General features: G+C 45.9%; 1 protein-coding gene across 1 annotated transcript in view; it reads right to left on the reverse strand.

The window, feature by feature from the left end:
- Window positions 1-17,869, reverse strand: part of ATP5F1B (ATP synthase F1 subunit beta) — a 202,271-nt gene that overhangs the window by 55,439 nt on the left and 128,963 nt on the right. The window contains exons 6-8 of the mRNA XM_044075484.1: window positions 13,676-13,834; window positions 13,293-13,415; window positions 12,899-13,111 (exon numbers count right to left, since the gene is read on the reverse strand). Of these exons, the coding sequence (XP_043931419.1) occupies window positions 12,899-13,111; window positions 13,293-13,415; window positions 13,676-13,834 (495 nt within the window). The remainder of the gene's footprint in view (window positions 1-12,898; window positions 13,112-13,292; window positions 13,416-13,675; window positions 13,835-17,869) is intronic.

Genomic DNA, 17,869 nt, shown 5'->3' on the forward strand with positions numbered 1-17,869 from the left:
AAGTCCTAAGTCTTTTTCTGGAATCTGAGAAATCCTGTTCCTGCCATTGGAATTGTTCTCGCATGGCATGTAAGGTTTCCCCAAAGGAGAATTCTTCTGGTGGAGAAGCAGCTGGAATGGATTCTTCAGCATCTGAGTCTTCATAATTGGAGAAATGAGCCTCTGGCTGGTCTGTAATATCTGAGTCATCCGCAGAATCAGAGGACACAGGCTCGGGGGGCTCTGCTCTAGGTCTCTTTTCTGGGGGCTGAGAGGCCCTGTCTGGGTGAGATTGAGATCCCCTAATTAAGGATATTAAATCTTCTGCCAGAGTAAGCATTTGTGAACTAGAAGTGGGCCTAGTTGAGGGGGGTTTAACAGGCACTGATTTAGTAGATTTGGCTGCTTCAGCCCTGGCAAAGGCCTTAATAGACATGGCTGCAGGAGGCCTAGCAGCACCACGTGCTGGGGTAGAGACATCCAAAGGGATGGTGTCTGATAAGTCACTAGTAACCACTGTTGTAGGTAAGATTTGAGGCCGATTCAAGTAAGGTAGCAGGAACCTCAGTAGTAGTCATTGATTCAGCTGTGCTTTGATCAGTTTTCTCGGTTTCGGCCGAAACAGAGACACTCGCGGTTTGCTTAACCATGGTTTCGGCCGAAACCGCGGACCGCGAGTGTCGGTCTTTCTTTGCGTTTAACAATTTGGGTAGTCGGAGGATCCGACGGCATAATGTACGCAAAATCTGAGCCGAAAAACTGCTCAGCAAACTCCGACCGGCCTAAGCGTTACGTCGGTTGAATGAGGCACAGGCTGAACAGGCTGCTACGTCGTGGTCTGGGCCTAAACAAGGCAAACAGTAAGAGTGGAAATCTTTATGAGGTATTTGTTTCCCACAAGTTAAACAGTTATTGACTTTTTCTGACATCGGCTGAGGCAAGAAAGAGTCCCCAACGGGTACTTAGCTTTTAGAAGTCTTCGAAGTAGTATTCGGTAGTAGTAATCTCTGGATCTGACCGACCGGCACCTGCGAGCAGCTTCTGCTTCGGGCGCCACGCGGCAAGAAAGACTGAGGAAAATGGCGTCGGCTGATGCCTTTATACCCGAAGACCAGCAGAGATGACGTCGGGTGAAGTGCGACATCAGCCGAAGCCGGACCCGGACTTTGGAATCCGGCCGACCGAAGGGCTGCCTGACGACAGGACAACCAAGTTATGACTGCAGATGCATCCATGAAGGACATCATGTGGTCACCAGTTAATGCTGTGTGGAAGCTGTAAGGAGCCAATCGCCAAGATAGGGAAATGCTTTGAATCCCTGCAGCCCGAGATGAGCTACCACCACTGCAATGCATTTGGTGAACACCAGAGGGCTGTGGTGAGTCAAGGGCAGGGCTCTGAGTTGGAAGTGAAACCCCAGACGAAAGCGGAGAAATCTCCTGGACCACCCATCTATTTTGATATAGTACACGTCCTGAGATCCACTGCGCACCTAAAGTCGTTCTTGTGCAGAAGAGGCACAATGGACTGTACAGTGACCATCTGAAACTTCGACTTTACTGATAGGATACAGGTCCCCTGTTTCTTTGGTATCAAAAAGGAGTAAGCTCCGGATTCTGTCTTGTGGGGACCTTTTGGATGGCTCTTCTGGATGAGGTTGGTGACCTCTACATGTGCCAACTCTCGACTGGGTGGCATGTCTGGGAGAGTCCTGCATTTTGGTGGGGAGGTCTGAAAAGGGACTGCAACAGCCCCTGGATAGGATTAGCACGCACTGAATTTGCAGTGTTTGCCCAGGCTAAAGGGTTCAAAGCTAACTGCCCCACCCCCCCCCAACTGCCTCCAAGGGAGGGACAGTCTGGTAACACCTTAGGGGCACTGGAAGGGTTTCTCAGAGGGCAGCTCCCTGGAACCCTGGTTTTTAGAGGCCTCCTCCACCTCTAGGGCTGTGTCTACCACTGAAACCTCTCCCCAGTCCCCCTGGAAGAGGAATCTTCGCAGACTTCCTTTCAGGAGGCTCAAGACTTGTGGAAAGTACAGTTTTGTACCTACCATAAATGTAGATGTCCGATAGGTATGCAACTGCAGTCCTGACATATGGGTTTGTCCTGCCTCAGGCAGCCCTTCAGTCGGCCGGATTCCAAAGTCTGGGTCCGGCGTCTGCTGATGTCACCCTTTCCCAGACGTCACAGCGCCTGGGGTATAAAAACGTCAGCAGACGCCATCTTCCTCAGTGTTTCTTGCCCCAGATGCCAGGTGCCCTCTAAGGAAGGCTAAATTTTGAAAGAAAAAATTCCAGACAAGTACAACAGCATAAAAACAAATACACCATAAAAGATTACCCCAGGTAGCTAAAATGAGGGGTAGAAACCCAAAAGTATACAACTGAGGGGTAGGTGGGAGGGAAAACCTGACTGCAGTTGCATACCTATCGGACATTTACATTTATGGTAGGTACAAAACTGTACTATGTCCTTCAAGGATGCAACTGCAGTCCTGACATATGGGTTGAATACCATAGTGCCTACCACCCCCAGGTTGGCTAAGACAAAGATGGTGTAGCTAAAATGCCCTACAGGACTGCAGAGGCAAACCCTGCTCTGGACCTGGAGTATAAAGGCAGGTTGTAATGTTTGGAAAATGTATGCACGGTGCTCCATGTAGCAGCTTCTAAAATGTCCTTTGTTGCCACTCCTCTTAAAAAAAAAGCTGTGGAGGTGGCTGTAGCTCTGGTGGAATGTGGCCTGATGTCAGCTGGCACAGTTTTTCCATGAAAAAGAGTAGCAGAATCGAATGCAATGTCCAATCCATTTAGAAATTGTCCGTTTGGAAATTGCTTTTCCCTGCAATCCAGCAGCGAAAGCTACAAAAAGCTGGTCAGATTTTCTGAAAGACTTTGTTCTGTCCAAGTAGTAGCGCAACTGTCTGTGTATGTCCAAGGTGTGCAGAAGTCTCCTTTATTTTGAGGATTGGGAAAGAAGGTAGGCAGGTGAATAACTTGATTCAGGGACACCCTGGATACCACCTTTGGCATGAATGACGGACTGGTTCTTAAACTCTGTCCTGGCGAAAAATGAGAAATGGTTGTATTGCCTAAGGGCCTGTAGCTCAGACTCTTCTTGCTGAGGTTACTGCCAGAAGGAAGGCTGTCAAGACAGAAATTGCAACTCTGAAGATGCTGCTGGTTCAAAGGGAGGAAGAGATAACTTTTCCAGCATGAAGTTGAGGTCCCATGCAGGCACTGGTGGTTTCCTTGGAGGGTTGATGTTCTTTATACCGCTTAGAAACAGTCTTAGCAATGGGTGAGAAAATACAGGCGGATCAGTGTTATATTTGGCAGATATTGCTGAAGCATGTATTTTTATGGAAGAATATGAAAGGCCATTATGGAGCATTTCAGCCAAGTATTCCAGGATCTGTGGAATGCTCATCACTGATGGGTCTTGACCCTTTTTTCTGTTCAAGATAAGAAATCTCTTCCATTTTGCTGAGTAGGTTTTTCTAGTGGAAGGTCTGCGCGCCTCCAGGATATCTTTTACCCTTTTGGAAAGTGTATCCCGAGTAATAGTCATGGAATCTTCCAAGCTGTCAGCTTCAATGTTTTCAAGTTGGGGTGTAGTGTCCTGTAATTGTGCTGCGTCAGAAGTGGCCATTGAGGAAGGAGCCACGGATTGGTGTGTCAAGCTCCGTAGCAGTGGGTACCAGTGTTGTCTTGGCCAGTCTGGAGCTATCAGTATGACTTCCGGTTGCTCTGTCTTGATCTTTAGTAACACCTTGGTCAAAGGAAGAGGTGGGAAGGCATATAGTGTTAGAGAGTTCCAACTGAAGGAGAGCGCGTCCACCTTCCATGCTTGAGGATGGAATGTCCTTGTGCAAAATTCAGATGGTGAGTGAAGTGGGAGGCAAAAAGATCTATATCCGGCCTTCCCCATGCTTGAGCTATTTGTACGAAAATGTCTGGATGCAACATCCATTCGTGTGGATCCATGATGTTTCTGCTTAGGCTGTCCGCCAGAACATTGTTCTTCCCTTGTACAAACTGGGATTGTAGCTCTATTTTCAGTTGTAGGGAAATATCCCAGAGATTCATTGCCAGTCTGCAAAGAGGGTAGGAATGGGTACCTCCTTGCTTGTTTATGTACCACAACTGTGGTATTGTCTGTCTTATAAGTAGATGGCCCTGATGCATGAACTTTTCGAAGGCCTTGATTGCATGCATCTCTGCCAGCATTTCTTTTTGGTTGATATGCAGGTGCCTCTGTGTCCATTGTCCTTGAATGCATCTGCCCTCCATGTGCGCCCCCCATCCATGGTCTGAGGCATTTGTTATGGTTTGACTTGTATGAGGCTTGCTGAAAGGCAGACCTTTGTTTATTTGGCTTGCTTGAGCCCACCACAGTAATTCCTTTTGAAGGCATGGAATGAGTGGGATCAAGGTTTCCAGGCTGTGGCTGTGCTGAGACCATAGACTTTTTAGATACCATTGTAGTTCTCATATGCAGCCTTGCATGTGGAATCAGAAGAATGCAAGATGCCATGAAACCCAGGGCCTGCAGGATTTTCCTTGCAGTCATCTGGGTGTGTGTTGCCAATCTTCTGAAGTATTCTGGTAATTGTTGTTTTTCTTTTGGTGTTTGGTCTGGGTGTTTGTGTCCAGTGTGGCATCCAGGAAAGGTATTTGTTGGGATGGTACGAGACTTTATTTCTGAATATTGACTGGGTATCCCAAGGCCTGCAGTAGGTGAATGACAGTCCACGTTTTTTTAACAAGGCTTGGTGGCTGTCCGCTTGTACAAGGCAGTCGTCCAGGTAAGGGTATATTTGTATCCCCTGAAGTCTGCAATGTGCAATTACTGATGCCAGGCATTTCGTGAACACTCTGGGCGCAGTAGATAAGCCAAAGGGCAATGCTGAGAATTGATAATGCTCTGAGCCTGCAAGAAATCTGAGGCATCTTCTGCAACTCTGATTGGGACATGCAGGTATGCCACCTTGAGGTCCAGAGTTACCAGCCAAGACCCCTTACCCAGCATGGGAAGGAGTTGCTGTAAAGTCAGCATTTTGAATTTTGGCACAATAAGGTAAGTATTCAGTGCGGACAAGTCCAGAATGGGTCTCCATTGGTTTTCTTTTCTTGGAACAAGGAACAGTCTTGAATAAAATCCTTGTTCTGCAGAAGGAACCTTTTCTATTGCTCTTACTTGAAATAGATTTGTTAATTGTTTGAGTGCCTCTGCCCTTTGGTGGCAGGTTTGGCCTGCCATGTCTTGTTGGCAGTGTATGAAAATGGAATCTGTATCCTTTGTCTATTATCTCCAGTATCCATTTGTCCTTTGTGATATTGTGCCAAGTTTGTGAGAATAAAGATAATTTTCCGCCCAAAGGTGCTTCTAATTGAGCCCTGGATGGCGTAGTCAAAGTCATTGAGATTGTCCTGGCGGAGCAGTGGAAGGTCCTGCCCCACCTCTCTGGTTTGGAGGCTGCCATTGATGTCCTCTGTAGGAGCCTCGAGTGTGCCCTCTACCACGTCTGTTTTTGCCTCTTTGAAATTTGTCTGTCAGGAAAGGACCAATGCTTAGAAGGCCAATTCTTGCTGAATCTTGGAGGCTGTACCTGGAGGAAATCTTTGACTGTGCACTGATTTTGCCTTTTCCTCTATTTTCTTTAAAACCTCTTGTGCAGTAGCACCAAATAGCTTATGTTTCTCTAGTGGCGCATCCAAAAGCTCAACTTTCACATGGTCTGGCAATGTTTGTTCCTTTAACAAAGCATGTCTGCGTATGACCGCACCTGTCATTGCTGCTCTACATGAAGCTTCCAATGCATCATATCCACACTGAAGGAAATGGCTGCTAACCTTAGTATTATGAACCAATTCCTGTAACCCCATTCTATCTAATGGTTCAGGGGAAGCCAGTTTCTTTTGCAAGTCATCCAACATGTATTCCTGATATTGAATCATATAAAATTGACAATTTAATGCTCACATAGAAAGGGTGGAAGATGTATACACTTTCTTGCCCCACCTTTCTAAAGCCCTAGAATCTCTTTCCGAAGGGAGTGGGTTCTTAGCAGTAGTGGAGGAAACCCCTTTAGGCCCCTGAGAAATAGTTTCAGGGTCAGCAGTATGGCCATTGAACAGAAATGGATGTGTCGGGACCCTGTAGTACCTGTCTGGCTTGACAGGAGCAGGGGGGAGGGAGTCAGGGGAGACAATAGATTCTAAGTACACATCTAAAACATTTAAAACTGGAGGAATAGCTAAGGGTCTATGCTGAGGTAGCTTTAAAAATTCCCTTAACCTTTTCCTAGAATCTGTCTTGGCCTTGCCATTTGAAGTGTTCCCTCATGTAATGAAGCGTTTCCCCAAAGGAAAACTCCTCAGGAGGAGAAGCAGAGGGAATAGATCCCTCCGCATCAGAATCCGCGTAGGCCGGGAAGGCCTCCTCCTGGTGGTCTGAATGTGCAGAGTCACCTGAGGCCTCATCGGAGGACTGGGAGTCTACCTGCTCAACCCTAGGCCTCTTGTCAGAAGGCGGCTGAGAGCCTTTATCTGGATGAGGCTGTGAACCCCTAATTAAAGAAATAAGGTCCTCAGCTACACTTAAAATTTGAGAACCAGAAGTGGATCCCGGAGAAACAGATCTTGGAGGGAGAGACAGCCTGTTTGGCAGCCTTGGCACGTGTGTAGGCCTTAATGGCCATAGACACTGGAGGCCTGGCAGCCCAACATGCTGGAGTAGTCTTATCCACTGAAATGGTGTCAGAAATATCCTGGGCTACAGTTTGAGGGGAGAACAGAAACCGGCACCGAGCTGGCCTCCGGTACTGAAGTAACCGGTGGAGCGGTGTCTGTCTGTAGCGGTTGCGAAACCGGCTCAGAAGAGACAGAGACACTCGCGGTAGGCCTAAGCATGGTGTCAGCAGAGACCACGGACCGCAGGTGTCTGTCCTTATCCTTCCGTTTTTTAGGTAAATGTGCTGTCGGAAGCTCCGACGGCATGATATAACAGAAATCTCCCCCAAAATAATCCTGTGCAAACTCTTGACAGACGCCCAAGAGTGCGTTTATTGAAAGAGGCACAAGCTGCACAGGCAGAGAAGTTGTGTTCTGGGCCTAGGCAGGGTAGGCAGTAAGAGTGGAAATCCTTATGAGGTATTTGTTTCCCAACAAGTTAAACAATTAACTTTTTCACTTTTATCTGACATCGGCTGAGGCAAGAAAAGGTCCCAAACGGGGTACTTAGGTTTTTTTTAAGACTTCAGTAGCTGAAAACACAGGAGCTGGTCGACCGGCACTTGCGAACTGCTTCGGGCGCCACGCAGCAAGAAAGACTGAGGAAGATGGCATAGGCTGACATTTTTATACCCCAGGCGCTCTGACGTCAGAGAAAGGGCGACATCAGCCGACACTGGACCCAGACTTTGGAATCCGGCCGACCGAAGGGCTGCCTGAGGCAGGACAACCCATATGTCAGGACTGCAGCTGCATCCTTGAAGGACATCCAGATTTTCCTGTTCCCCTTTTGGGTCAAGGACATTTGGGGTACAGAATTTGATCCCTAAAGCAGACAAGAGGCTTCCCCTCTTGCTCACAGTCAGTTTCCCTAATACTTTGTCCAAAGAGTGAACCATCGAAGGGGTAGTTGACACTTCAGACCGCTGCAAACCCGCATAAACACAGCCAGGCATAACACCTGACGGCAACATCTGATGGCAACGCCTGTACCTGCCGTCCGTGAAGAACCCTCTGCAGTACTGTAATCAGTCTGAGGAAATGTGAGGGCCCGAGGAAAGTTCTCAAACCCCTCGGATCTGAAAAGGTCATGGCAGGTCTGCTTTGACTGGAGGCTTTGGATTCAAGAGTCCAACCTGAAACCTTCTGATCCGTAGGGTTGAGAGCAGCCCTGGATCCGGGAGTTTACTCTAGAAATTCTCTGATATGACACCCTCTGATCAGACACAGCTAAGGCTCAAGTCTGATCCAGTCTCACAGCCTAGCCTTCTTGGAAGAAACCTCCCTTGTCTCCCTGGTGGTGGGACAGAAGATGAAGGTTTCGTTCTGTCCACAGCGTCCAGACTTGTAGGATTCCTTCACTAAGGGGCCCCCCTGAACCAGGCCTTTTATAAGAAGCTTGTAATGACAGTCGACCAGAGCCCTGGGGCTGAATGCAACAAATGCTACATTCAACCTCCGTGGCCAGTGCTCCTCGTGCAAGTCAGAAACTGCCATCTTCCAACCATGCAAGGAGCACCTCTTGAACCCCAAAAGCCCGTCTTGACATGGAAACAACCAAAGCTGAAGGAAAGGTTTAGAGAAGAGCAAGAGAAAACCAGGCTACAATTTAAAAACTCAAAAATCCGTCCAATACCAAGGGGAAAGACTAAAGATTTTCAATAAAATCTTAAACTGAAGGGGCAGAAAGGGGCTCCTACTCTAAACTGGTCAACTGAAAAGGGTGCCAAAACACCAACAAACCCAGAAAAAACTGCCAATGAGAGGGGAAAAACATCAATAACTAGACTAGAGAACTAGGAGGAAAAATGGACACCCTGCCCAAAAAACAAAAGCTACTTGCAGACAATGAGGAGCAGCGCTACCTGCATCTGATCAACTAAAGCAGCAAAACGAGATCTGAGGGATTAGAGGGCAGCAGTGCATTATGGGAGGGGATGCGCTTGAGCTAAGCTGCTGTCTAGTGTCAGCTCAGCTTGGATCCGATGTCAGTTCCTAGACCCATATGCGATGGAGTGTGACTAGGATAACATTGTTCTGGATGCACTTTCTGGACTTTACTGCCTTCGAAGGTTGAGCAGTAGCCAGAGATTCAGAAAGATGACAGAAGTCATCCTTTGATCATGGCCTTGGGTTTAAAGGCTTTGCAGATGTCACAGGATACCTTTAAAATGTTCAGGGCCTACATATATGCACGTGTCATATGCAGACAAAAGCTCGTGCCCACACACTGCATTTCTTGAAACCCAAAGGTTTTTCAGCCATTTTAAGCAACACTATAGAAAAGGCAAACATTTTTATTGAAAATTAGAGAAAAAGAATGGTAATACAAACACTACCGTAAAGGTAAGGGAGAAAAACTGCACTGCCAACAATGGCAATTAAAATGGATAGCAATTTAAGAAAAGATTGCGCTTAAACCTCTAATGCTCACAAACAGTTGTCAGCAACCACATCTGTATGCAAAGGCAGAAAACTACATCCAAGACAGAGGGACAGCATTATGGGACAGCATTATGGGTAAAGGAGTGCAGTACCCACAAGTTGCAAAGAATAGCAGAGCTTGATTAGAGTTCTGTTTAGAACCCACGTGTTGAACAAATGAAAAAATTAACATGAGACCTAGCAATTATGGCATGGCCTTTATTTCAAAGTAAAATAAGGCTGGCAACAGACTACACATTGTGGGCTCCTAACAATGGATTCAGTGGCATTAGTGTGGTTTGTTATAGTGTTGCTCACAAGTGTCTTTAGTGTTAACACGGCAAGTAAAATCAAAAAGGCCTTTTGCTGCATTGAATCTGTACAACTGAAAGACATACGATACATCAGCCATGTTACATGTCTTGGGCTAGACCATCTTTCCCCCCCAGTCCAACATGTTAAGGGGACAATATGGGATGGCCTATCTTGCTTCTTCAGAGGGACAGTTACAGGATGTTCCCCTTTCTATCCCAAAGAGTTCTGGTCAGGTTAACAGATGCTCTGCTTTGAGGGTCAACAGAAACTGGCTCTGGTTGCCAATCTTCTGTTTAGTCCAGACCAGAGGTCCTCTCATACTGCTAGATCGATCAGTCTTCCTTTGCAGGAGAGACTAGGACATCTTCCCTGTGGGCTAGACATAGCTGGCCTTACGCAGAGACCAACTAGGCAGCCACCTAGGGAGCCACTCTAGCAGGGGCACTTTTCCAGTGTTTATTTGGTATAGGTAGACTAGGATGGGGCACCAGGTAGTGTGGTGGGGGCACAATGGAGCCCTTTTGCCTAGGGCACCAGTTGACCTAAGGTTGCTCCTGGGGCTAGACAGACTAACAAAATCTGCCAGGATTCACACTTACAGTTGGGCATTAGGATGCTCGGTGAAGGAAAGCAACCAAGAAACTGCCCATTTCTGGAGGTGTGTTATTTCACTCCTACATTAAAAACAGTTCAATGTTGGGGAGGTGCCCCATTTACAAGTTAAAAATTATAAAACCATATTTTGGTGGAGGAGTGGAGTCTTGCGGGATCTTCCCCTCCCATTAGCATTTGCCACCTTTAGGATTTAAAACTGGTGGGGAATGCACCTGGGTTTTACTATTGTACACTAGCAAATTAAGAACTTCTTGCAGAAGTTAAATGCTTGGAAGCCTTTTTGGGAACCAGGTGGATAGAGAAATTGTTACAGCCTGGAAGAAGGTCCAGGTAGGGTGGATATTACCTAGAATAGATACATACAGATTTGACGTTATGGTGAGAACATTTCCACAGTGATGGCAAGACTTCTGCTCTGACAATCCTAGCACCAAAGACAGGAAAGGACAAATTCTAATTCATACCAAAAAAGCAAGGGTGACATTAATTGGGGGGGGGGGGGGGACCAAAGTATCCTCAGCAAGCTCACCACATAAGATGGAAAGACACTGGTCATGGCAGCTCAAGTGTGGACTTCTAGGTCAGAGTGGCAGTTTACATATCACTTGTGTGCAGTACAGAACAGCAAGGTGTGCGACACCAGGGTATCATTGGAACACTGCAGAAGTAAACAGGCTTATTTAGCAAACCTTGCCTATTCCTGCATCTTTACTTGGATGTCAAAGCTTGAATTTCTCTTATGCACCAATCTGGGATAATGGCAAAGAACAGGAGCAATGCAATTCTACACCAACAGACTTGGGTGCTTGTCCAAGTCACAGCATGAACACGGTCAAAGTCAGAAGCATATAGCATGAGGCCCAATACAAAAGCAACCTTTACCCACTTCTACAATAAAAAGCTTAGCCCAACAACCTCTCCAGTGAACTAACCCATTAAGAAGAAAAAAAAAAAAAAAAAAAAGGGACTCCTGAAAGTAGAACACCCTCATATCACTTGAGCCCCATTTCCCATCAGGTAGGGATCTCTAACCTGGAGCCTGCCATGATTTCACTAGACTCTGAAGCTAAAGCTTAAAAAGGGATCTTGCCTTTGCAGCAGTCTGGATGCTACCAGGCTGCAAATATACCACTGAGAACATACTGGAGAGGACAACACAGGGTAATCATTAGCTACATGGTCATCTTGTATTTTCTCTAAAGGGGACATTTGAGAAAGGCACCATTTATACTGGTAAATACTAAAATTTTTAGTACTATGGAGATTCCCTTATTTACACTGGCTGCAGGACAGACTTCTTACAAGAGTTAACAGGATCCCAGTGCGTAGGACGCACCAACACAGGAAGGCATGCAGCTACCAGTCCATGCTCAAAGGGCAGCTTCCTAAATTAGGGATTTTAGTTTGCAGAAACAGACAGCTTTGTTATGCTGCTGCACGTGAACAAGTAGGAGTTTCCTTGACTGATCAGTCTTGTTGATCTCAGATGGAAGAGTGGCAGGGTCTATGGAAACTCCACTGCAACAGTGACAGCATGCCTGGGAACCCCCTGGAATTACTCAATGGTAGTAGGTTAGCACAAGACATGTTCCAGTCAAGTGGGCACAGAGGAGCAAGACACTCCTTGAAAGACAACTCCCCACCACTGACATCCACTCTTCCTTACTCACTCCACCTACTGAATGCAGCAACTTCCCAAGTCTGGCATGACTCGCATCCAGAAGTTGAGGATACAAGGATACTGCTGCTGGTAATAGTATACCCTAAAACTCACCACCCCACAGTAGCCTTGCGAAGTTCCGTTATAGCTACCTTCGAGCAATTGTTTACATAACCTCCTGAAACAGTTACAGCACTGACCTTGCCAGGTTTATACTCCTCTCCTCACCCAGTTTCTTCCTGGCAGTGGTGCTAGTCAAGCAGATCAGCGTTTTAAACGGGGGCTTTAACCCTGTGCACCATGAATCCTGGCCCCTCACCGAGACGCTAAGCAGCTACCGTAGGTTCACTCACCCTAATGGGGGAATAAGGAATACTGCCAAACTTGCACACTGTACAGAGAATTCCAAGAGGTGCCTACTGCAGGGAAAGTTCCAAGTTACCTACTGCAGGTGGCTTCTAAAGTCATCTTAAGATATCCCCCAAACATGGCTCTCTCCTATACGACACTATCTAGCATTCTGCTCCAAATGACTCCAGCCCTGATGGTCTTAACATACACAGCAAAGGTCTTAAAACTGACTAAGCAGCTCCTTCTGCCACTTTGGTATTACAACCAAGCAGGACAAACTAAGATTTGGGAGAAAATGGCTTTCTTCAAACTGCAAATTTGCAAAATGCCCAATCCAAATTAAGCACAGCACTACAAAATGTACACATCTGAAACTACTTATGAACTTCTTCCACAATTACTTCACACAAACCCAGGAGGGGTCTACTCAATAGTGGCTTGAAAGATTTGGTGCTCTTACAGCCCATTTGTCAAGTTAGGCTTCATGACAAATTAGTCCACGCAGCCAAATGGAGACAGATTTTGGAAGTAAATTACCCAATGCTTGGTGGGAACAAACCTTGACAGCATGCACAGCTAGCAAATGCAATACCCCCATTACAGCAAAGAAATGGGAAACGCAATACCAAAAAAATAAACCTAAACACAGGAAATGTAAACTGATGTCGGCAGGAAATGAAAAACCTAAAAGGGTAAACTGTTGCATGTGAGGTGGAATTAAAATATACCAAGAGGCATCAAAAATCCTTGGTCTACTCCATAAGGCCTTATTTTCAAAGGCAATGTCACAAAGGAGAAATAACTAGCAGCTTACATACCTGAAGAATTTTCTGTACCCCACGAGCCACGTCATAATGCTCACTGCCAACAATATTTGGATCCATAATACGAGATGTTGAATCCAGTGGGTCCACAGCTGGGTAGATACCCAGCTCAGCAATAGCACGAGACAGTACAGTTGTGGCATCCAAGTGAGCAAAGGTGGTAGCTGGAGCAGGATCAGTCAAGTCATCAGCAGGTACATAGATGGCCTAGAAGCAAAAGGAACAAGTCAAAGACTGACCAGGCCAAAATCTAAGCCCCTTAAGGGGGAGGAAAATCAGAACCATCAGACTTAAAAGTAGTACTTCATTCTTTAATCAGGAGAACGAAAGTCTTTTTAAGCTCATCACAGGCTCTTCACATTTACCAAGAGAACGGATCAAAACATACCTGCACTGATGTAATAGATCCCTTTTTAGTTGTGGTAATTCTTTCCTGCATGGTACCCATATCAGTTGCCAGAGTTGGTTGGTAACCTACAGCTGATGGGATACGACCCAGTAAGGCAGACACCTACAAAAAGTATAAAAGGTTAAACTGTAGTTCAGTAACTCATACAACTGTGCATCCATTAAAACTCCATCAAAATGGACTGCCTGCACATGAGACGAGTATTAGCCTGCAGTGCTTGGGGAACAGCTGCAATGAAAAAAACTTAAAACAGAGCTTTATGAAAGTAAACTACAAGTACAACATGCCCTGCAGGTACCTAAAAGCAGCGCTATGCTATCCAGCAACTTCAGATGGAAACTGAGCACAGACTTGGTACTAACCTCTGAACCAGCCTGGGTGAATCTGAAAATATTGTCAATGAAAAGCAGTACATCCTGTCCTTCTTGGTCACGGAAATATTCTGCAACAGTTAGACCTGTCAAGGCAACCCTGGCACGAGCACCTGGTGGCTCATTCATCTGCCCGTATACCAATGCAACCTGAAATTAAAAATATAGGCAATGAATTAGACATTCACCAAATCCACCTACAGACCTGTCAACCAGCACTACAGAAACACATGCCAATTAAAAATTGAGTCACTCCAGTACCATCTGTTTTGGTCAGCAGTGTACTTGACAGTACACACATCTTTGCTACAGCTCAAGTGTTCAATTCATTCTGAATGAAAACACCATAAGTAGGGGAGGTTACCCCATGAAAACCTTAACACTGGGGGGGGGGGGCTACTTAGTGATCAAAACTGAAGTGTCTGCACCAGGGACTCAAGTTGGGATGACAGGTGAAAACTGTAGCTTCAAGTGAGCGTTGTACAACTGCTTGTATTACAACTTACCTGCTTCTACTGCACCTTTCCTACAATACTGTACCAACAGAAGCAGGCTGTTGTCTAGAGAAAGTGCTAGACAACTAAGGGGATTCAAGTTAATGTGGACAGACATGGCAGCAGGAGACTGAAAGACATGCCAATTGTCATCTTGAGTGTGTTGCAGGATGAAATTACCAGCACAAGTGGCCATTTTTGGAACCACAGTAGTCTCAAACTTCATGCATACATGTGTAAATACTGCTTTGCCAGCAAGTACAGTGCTTTTGCAAGCTACTAAAGACACTGATCATGTTTGCCAACCAAGACATAAGTGAAGTTAGAAGTCTTGAAGATGAGAGGAACAAACTTACAAGAGAGCAAGTTTATGAAGGCTTCTGCAGTGCACAAGAATGAGGTGGTGCTCTTTAAAGCTTACAAGTTCTCATTTTCAAAGCATCACACTATTGCAGAATCTACAGATATGAATCACAGGACAGAAATCTTTTGGCCTTGCAAAAGAATTTATATTCACTTGTATCAACCATTTGCAAATGCTTATGCAACTGCATTGTTCTGAGCTTGAACAGAAAATTAAAAGCATAATAGATGCCAACGGTAAGCAGACTTTTGGAGAATTTGCTGGAAAGCACTGTAAATCTTTCCCAGGGAAGGTGAAAATTAACCAGATACTATAAGTACAGTTTTGTACCTACCATAAATGTAGATGTCCGAGAGACATGCAACTGCAGTCATAACATGTGGGTTGTCCTGCCTCAGGCAGCCCTCGGTCGGCCGGATTCCAATGTCTGGGTCAGACGTCGGCTGATGTCGCATTTCTCTCCGACGTCAGAGCGGCTGGAGTATATAAGCATCAGCCGACGCCATTTTCTTCAGTGTTTCTTGCCCCAGATGCCAGGTGCCCTCCAAGGAAGGCTGTAATCAAATTGGAAGACAAAAACAGGATTCCAAACAAATACACCATAACAGATATCCCCAGCTAAGAGAGAGAGGGATAGGAGTGGACCCTAAGCATAGAGGGGTATGGAGGGAGGGAAAACCCGACTGCAGTTGCATGTCTCTCGGACATCTACATTTATGGTAGGTACAAAACTGTACTATGTCCTTCAAGAATGCAACTGCAGTCATAACATGTGGGTAGAATACCATAGCTTAGCTGGGGGAGGAGGTATGCTCTAGGAGAGTGATGGTGTGGCAATCAAACCCTGCAGGACTGCCGAAGCAAAGCCTGCTCTGGATCTGGAATATAGGGGGAGATTGTAGTGTTTTGAGAATGTATGCATGGAGCTCCATGTAGCAGCTTCTAGAATGTCCTTTGTAGGCACCCCTCTTAAAAATGCTGTAGAGGTGGCTGTAGCTCTGGTGGAATGTGGTCTGACATAGGCTGGAACAGTCTTTCCATGAAAGGAATAACAGAATCTGATGCAATGTCCAATCCATTTAGAAATAGTCTGTTTTGAAATTGCTTTTCCTTGGACTGCAGGGGCGCAAGCTACAAAAAGCTGTTCAGACTTCCTACTGGCCTTGGTTCTGTCCAGGTAGTATCGAAGTTGTCTGAATGTCCAAGGTATGTAGAAGCCTTTCCCCCTTAATTCTCCGGATTGGGGAAGAAAGCAGGCAGATGAATGGCTTTAGAGAAACCCTAGATACCACCTTTGGCATAAAGGTAGGGTTGGTCCCTAATGAAACCCTGTCTGTGAAATAAAGGGTGGTATTGCCATTAGGGCCTGTAGTTCCGAAACCCTTCTTGCTGAGGTAATTGCCAACAGGAAAGCTGTTTTCCATGAGAGAAATTGCAAGTCAACAGAAGCTGCTGGCTCAAAAGGAGGTAGAGTCAGTTTTTCTGAGACAAAATTGAGGTCCCAGGCTGGCACTGGGGTCTTTCTTGGTGGCTTAATGTTCTTTATTCCCCTGAGGAATTGTCTTAGTAAGGGGTGAGAAAAAACAGGAGGATCAGTGTTGTATCTAGCTGAAATGGCAGATGCATATATTTTTATTGATGAATATGAGAGGCCACTCTAACATCTGCCAAATATTCCAAGATAAGTGGGATGTTCAGTAATGATGCATCATGCCCTTTGCTGGTATTCCAATTGCTGAATCTTTTCCACTTGGCTAAGTAGACCTTTCTGGTGGACGGTCTTCGAGCCTCTGTTAGTATCCGCTGAACTTCCTTAGAGAGAGGCAAGTTGAATTTATTTATGGGATCTCCCAGGCTGTTAGCTGCAGAGTCTGAAGGTTTGGATGCAGTGTTTTGAAATTGTGCCGAGTCAAAAGTAGAGGCCACTGAGGGAGGGCCCACCTCCTGGTGTGACATATGCTCCGTAGTAGTGGGTACCAGTGTTGTCTTGGCCAATCCGAAGCTATTATGATTCCCTTGGGCTTCTCTGCTTTGATCTTCAGTAATACTGAGGTCATCAGTGGCAGAGGTGGGAATGCATAGATTGCTAGGGAGCTCCAGTTGAATGAAAGAGCATCTATTTTCCAAGCCTTTGGATGGTATGTCCTTGTGCAAAATTTTGGTAGTAGATGATTGAGGTGAGAGGCGAATAGGTCCACTTCTGGCTTGCCCCATGTCGAAGTGAGTTGTCTGAAAGCCTTCGGATGCAACCTCCACTCGTGTGGATCAGTGAAATTCCTGCTTAGGCTGTCCGCCAACACATTGTCTTTTCCTGGAACAAATTGTGATTGTAACTGGATGTTTAGACTCAGTGATTTCTCCCAAAGCTGCATTTGTCAGTCTGCAAAGGGGATAAGAGTGAGTGCCCCCCTGCTTGTTTATGTACCACATCACAGTGGTGTTGTCTGTCCGTATCATTAAGTGACCTTGCTGGAGTTGGTTTTGAAAAGCCTCGATAGCATGCATTACTGCCAGCATTTCCTTTTGATTTATATGCAGATTATCTGTGGTTTTTTGAATGAAACCTGTGTTTTCCTTGCTCACCGAAGCCCACCATAGGAATTCCTTTTGTAAGCATGGAATGAGTGGTATAATTGTCTCCACGTTGTTGCTGTGCTGAGACCAAACACTTTTTAGGTACCATTGAAGCTCTCATGTGTAGTTTTGCTAATGGAACCAGTAGAATGCAGGATGCCATGTAACCCAGGGCCTGTAGGAATCTCCTTGCAGTCATCTGGGTGAGTTTTGCTAAATCTTTGAAGTATTGAGTTAACTTCTCTTGCTTGTCTTCTGTTAGGTAAGCCATTTGAGAGGCTGTGTCTAGTTTGGCTCCTAAGAAGATTATTTGCTGGGATGGCTGCAGTCTTGACTTTTGGAAGTTGACTGTGTATCCCAGAGCTTGAAGTAATCGTATGACATTCCAGATTTTTTGTCAACATCAGTTTGTCGTCCGCTTGTATGAGGCAGTCGTCCAGGTACGGGTAAATCTGTATACCCTGGAGCCTGCGATGAGCAATTACTGAAGCCAGGCATTTTGTAAACACTCTGGGCGCAGTAGATAAGCCAAATGGCAATGCTGAGAATTGATAATGCTCTGGCCCTGCAAGAAATCGGAGGTATCTTCTGCAACTGTCTGATAGGGACATGCAGGTATGCCTCCTTGAGGTCCAGAGTAATCAGCCACGACTCCTTGCCCAGCATGGGAAGGAGTTGCTGCAGAGTCAGCATTTTGAACTTTGGTACTATGAGAAAGGTGTTTAATGTGGACAAGTCCAGTATTGGTCTCCA

Source organism: Protopterus annectens, chromosome 6.part1 (assembly GCF_019279795.1).
Source record: "Protopterus annectens isolate FY-2018-M chromosome 6.part1, PAN1.0, whole genome shotgun sequence".
Taxonomy (NCBI): domain Eukaryota; kingdom Metazoa; phylum Chordata; order Ceratodontiformes; family Protopteridae; genus Protopterus; species Protopterus annectens.